This window comes from Penaeus vannamei, chromosome 26 (genome assembly GCF_042767895.1).
Source record: "Penaeus vannamei isolate JL-2024 chromosome 26, ASM4276789v1, whole genome shotgun sequence".
Lineage (NCBI taxonomy): Eukaryota > Metazoa > Arthropoda > Malacostraca > Decapoda > Penaeidae > Penaeus > Penaeus vannamei.
In genome coordinates this window covers 9,464,870-9,469,869 of record NC_091574.1, presented here as the reverse complement: position 1 = coordinate 9,469,869, position 5,000 = coordinate 9,464,870, and the positions used below count along the sequence as shown (strand labels likewise).

The 5,000-nt window shown below is 38.7% G+C and overlaps 1 protein-coding gene across 2 annotated transcripts in view; it reads left to right on the top strand.

Moving 5' to 3' along the window:
- LOC113805006 (uncharacterized) overlaps positions 1 to 5,000 on the top strand; it is a 176,531-nt gene that overhangs the window by 76,620 nt on the left and 94,911 nt on the right. For both annotated transcript variants that reach the window (XM_070140035.1, XM_070140034.1), the window contains exon 2: positions 530 to 1,551. In XM_070140035.1, the coding sequence (XP_069996136.1) occupies positions 539 to 1,551 (1,013 nt within the window). In that variant the 5' untranslated portion in view covers positions 530 to 538. The remainder of the gene's footprint in view (positions 1 to 529; positions 1,552 to 5,000) is intronic.

The following is a 5,000-nucleotide window of genomic DNA, read 5'->3' as shown; positions in this document are numbered from 1 at the left end:
TTTATCTACTTCTTGCTTTTTTATCTTCTTTTTCTCCTTTTTTTCTTCTTCATCATCATATTCGTCTTTACTCTTTCTTCCGTAGCGATGCTCAGTACGCCATACGTCGCATTTAGATAATGCTATGGGTTCATTCCTCACCAAGTATAACTAACAGTGTACGGTATATTACACCTTAGATATATGAAAAATAAAAGTTAAAAGGGGTGACATCTAATTATTGAATATTTCCTATATTATGGTAAAAACAGTTTCGGAATAATATATGGAATCATGCGCATGATCTTCAAAATACTAATCATGTATTTTCTCTCTCTCTCTTTCTATTTCTTCACTCTCCTCTCTTTCTCTCTTTCTATCTACTACCGATTTAACTATCCGTCTGTCCCTACATCTATATACCTATATAGCTACTTATCTATCTATTATCTCTATATGTTTGCCGGTCTATCTCTCTCTCTCTCTCCCAGTCTGACTGGTTGTCTGTCTCTCTATGAATGAGACTGATGCTGGCTTCTGATATCCGCAGATGTGAACGATGAGGGATCCCCTGCCCGCCTTCCTTCCCTCTCCGTCGACGAACCTGAGACACGCGCGTGAGACTGCGCTTCTCTGCTTCTTCCTCTTCCTCCTCCTCTGCTGTGTCCCTTCTTCCCCTGCTTCCTATGGAGGCAGGGAGCAGGGGAAAACACGGGGCACGGCGCGGTCCTTCGTACATGATCCTCCACAAGCCTTTGGTCCTTCGGCTAGCGGGAGGAGACCTGCAGCTCCTCCCGTCGGCGACAGTGTGTACATTGGTCCCCTGGAGGCCGGCGATGGCTCCCTCTGGGCAGATACGAACCGGAATCCGCCAGTGACATCCAGAGGGCAAGATCGGTTCGCTCGGTTTTCCCGAGGACATCGTATTTCACAGACTAAAGATGCTGAGCGCGTGGGAGAAAAGGATGCTCAGTACCTGCGGGTGGCTCGACACGACTACTCCATTAGGACCTCGGAAGGAGGAGTGAGAGATCAAGCGCAAAGGAGCGCGAGGAAAGGTCCCCTCGAGAGCTCCAGGAGACAGGAAGCTCCCTCTGAGGAGCTTAAGGGCCGGAGCGAGGCTAATCGACCCGAGACGGAGGAAGGAGGATTCGCCAGGGACAGCGAGCACGCGGAAGCTCAACGCAGTATCGACTTTCAATTATCTCAAACTCCTAAAACAGAGTTGGTCGACAGGCCCGGCACCTTCCACCGGGACTCGCTAAGGCCGCTGGATGCCACAGACACTCGAGCTTTCGGCGTGCCAGACCAACCGCCGACGGCGCCGCCGGGAGGGCCAGAGCTGTGGCACCCTCCGCCCCTGAACCACGCGGATGTCTTCCCTCCCCTTCCGGGATATAATGAGTTTGGAGCCCCCTGGGGCGGCACAATGGAGGATTGGGGGCCTCATAAGCCGCTCCTCGGGCAGGGAGGTGTTATGGAAGAGGAGGAGGATGAGTTAGACAGCATCCTTTTCCACTGGCCTTTGGGGGGCAGCCAAGTGGCGCCCAACATCGTCCCCGGGATGAGCAGGTCAGTGCCATCGAGCATTCTTTGCCCCTTTGACCTTATTGGGATATTTCCATTCTCTCTCTCTCTCTCTCTCTCTCTCTCTCTCTCTCTCTCTCTCTCTCTCTCTCTCTCTCTCTCTCTCTCTCTCTCTCTCTTTCACTCACTCACTTGTCTATCTCTATAACATTTAGGGCATCGGTTTCCTGTTCCCTGTCTCATTCTCTTATAAATGATATGATCATTGTGGTTTCAATATCTGTAGCTGATTACAGGTGTATTTATTGTCATTACTCTCTAATACGAAGCGTTTTCTTCTGAATACCAATGGAGTAAAGGCTTTATCATAGATGTTATGGTAAGGAATCTAACAGTAACGACCATCAAATAAAAGAACAACAAATATGATCATGATACTACAAATAACCACAATGAAGGTGATGGTAGTAACAACAATGACATCATTATGATATTCAAGATACTAGAAATTATAATGTTTAATAGTTATAATTATAATATTGTTGCTGCAATTATTATTACTACTTCTGCTACTGCTACTGCTTCAGTAACTGCTGCTGCTGCTACTCACTACTAATGATGATAATGTTGGAGTAATTATGATAATACTAATGGTAATGATAGTACCAATGTTAATGATGATGATAAGAATGATAATAATAATAATAGCAATAGTGAAAATAAAAATAGTGATGATAAGAAGAAGAATGGTAATCATAACGATGATGATGGTAATAATAGAAATCATAATAATCAAAATAGAAAAATAATCACTATGATTATCAGTATTGTTATTATCATAAAAATGGTAATAATAATAACAATGACTAGAAGCACTCAGAGATCGCATACCTCCGATAAAGGCCCTGCCATTCAAGGCCCTGTCACACTAGCACTTTTTCCGTCAATTTTTTGCGTTTCCGAAGGAACTCTGTAAGAAAATCATGTAAACAAACATGGCGCCATCGGAGTGAGGTCCTGGGAATCGTACGAACGTTCTCATACATATTACGTTATTTTAAAGAAATATGATGATATATATTTATATACGAATGTTCTAAAATGTTAGCTTATGTTTACATTCACTCATCCTATCTAATTTATTAATAGCACAAGATCAACAGGGAAATTAGTCAGACGGAAACGGTCGTAACCGTCTTGGTCTGAGCAAGGTCTATATAAGTACTTATATAGACCTTGTAGACGTGTGTGTAGACGACCCTTGCGGAAAGCCTCAAATTCAGACGGAACCTCAGAAATTGACGGAAAAATTGTTAGTGTGATTGGGCCTTCAAGGCCCTATCACATTACACTTATTCCGTCAATTTTTTCCGTTTCTGTCTTAATTTGAGGATTTCCGCACGCATCGCCTGCAAACAGAACACCTCGCAGACGACGACAGTTGCGGAAGTTTCCGTCTGACTAATTTCCGTCTTGATCTTGTGTTGTGAAGCATCTATACAGCTAGAATGTTTTTATTAATAAATTTGATAGAATGATTGAATGTAAACTTAAGCTAATATTATAAAACATTGGTATAAAAATATACATCATATTTATTTAAAATAACGTAATATGCATGAGAATGCACGTGTGATTCCCGGGACCTCGCTTCGTTAGCGCCATGTTTGTTTACATGGGCAATGCTTGCCGCCTTGGTAATGCGATAGGGTCAGTCGATTCGCATACGGAAAGTTCATTCAGAAACACAAAAATTGACGGAAAAAGTGATAGCGCGATAGGGCCTTAAAGCAAGACGGTGGCTGATGCAATGCAAATATTCACACCAGAATTACATTAAAATCCCTTCTTCCCTTCGAGGACACTGGTGACGTCCGTGTTTCCCTAAGCCACACCTCCGGTAAAAAAAAATCATAAAAATCTGTTCATAACTTTTTATCATGTTAACCACAAAAACTAACCAACGCAGCCCAAAACATGACCTCTTTAGCGACGGTAAAAACAATGATTTAATGATTATAATAATTATAATGATGATGATAATGATGCTGATGACAATGATAATGATAATAATGATAATATGAATAATTACAAGCACTTACAGAGCACATGCCTCCGCCAATGCCATAGTCATTGATGCAATAGAAATAATCACGCTTAAAAATTTACATGAAATTCACTTCTTTCTCAAGTACATGAGTGACGCCTGCAAACATTTTTATTATTATTACCTCTATAAACAATGCAATAGAGGGAAAAATTCGGATCATGATTTTTCACGGCTGTAAAAAAAATAATAAAAATCTGTACATAACGTTTTGAGGTATTCTGTTGACGAATAAACAAACTTACCAGTGCTACCAAAAACATAACCTCATTGGCGGAGATAATAATCATCATCCTAATAATGACATCAACAATAATAATAATTGATAAAAATGATAATGATAATGATGATAATGTCATCATATCAACAAATACAAATGATAGTAATTACAACGATGACAATAATAATGATTATAATAGTAATAATAATAGCAATAATAATGATAGTGAAAATTATAATAATAATAATTCATATGATGATGAGAACGATGATGGTAATAAAAGCAACCTCAACCACATTAATGTTAATAATAATAATAATAATGAGAATAATGATTATGGTGATATATTTAATAAAAAGAAGAATTACAATGAAAAAATAAATAATAATGATAATAATTGCAATTGCCATAATGGAGTACATAACATCAAACATTATAATGCCAATAATGAAAATCAAAATTATTTTATGTTAATGATAATAGTCTTCCTTCTTCTTCAATTAGTACCGATACCTATTATGGCAATGATAGTAATGATAATATCAGTGATAATTATCAGGACGATAATAATATAAATAATAATATTGATAATAGTAATGATAAAAATAAATTTGATAATAATAATAACAATAACTTTGATGATAATCATAATACTGAAAATGATTTTAATTATAATTATATCAGTAATGATAATGGTAATATTAATGATAATAATAATAATGATAATGATAATATTAGTAATAAAAACAGCAACAATGATAATAATGGGATTAGTACCAATAATGTGAGAAACACCAACAATAAAATCCATGATATATAGTAAAGATAATATCAGTAATAATGATTATAAAAGTAATAACGGCTAAGATGGCAGTTGATATAATAACAAAAGCTCAGGCTATTCGGGCGCCCGCCTTGCATCCTTCAGGATAATCCTGCCCACCAGCTTGTGATAGCTGTAGGAGATTGATCAGACCTTTTGTGAAGAGCTATAGACACGCCGAGGCCTTGCCCAGCGGCTCACCACGAGAGACCCTCGGAGGTGGAAACAAAGGGTGTCCCGCCGTCGGGATCAGCTCCCCAGTGATGATGAAAAGTAATGGTAATAGTGACAAAGATGATAATAATATTGATAATAATGATTATGAAAATCAAAGAAATACTATT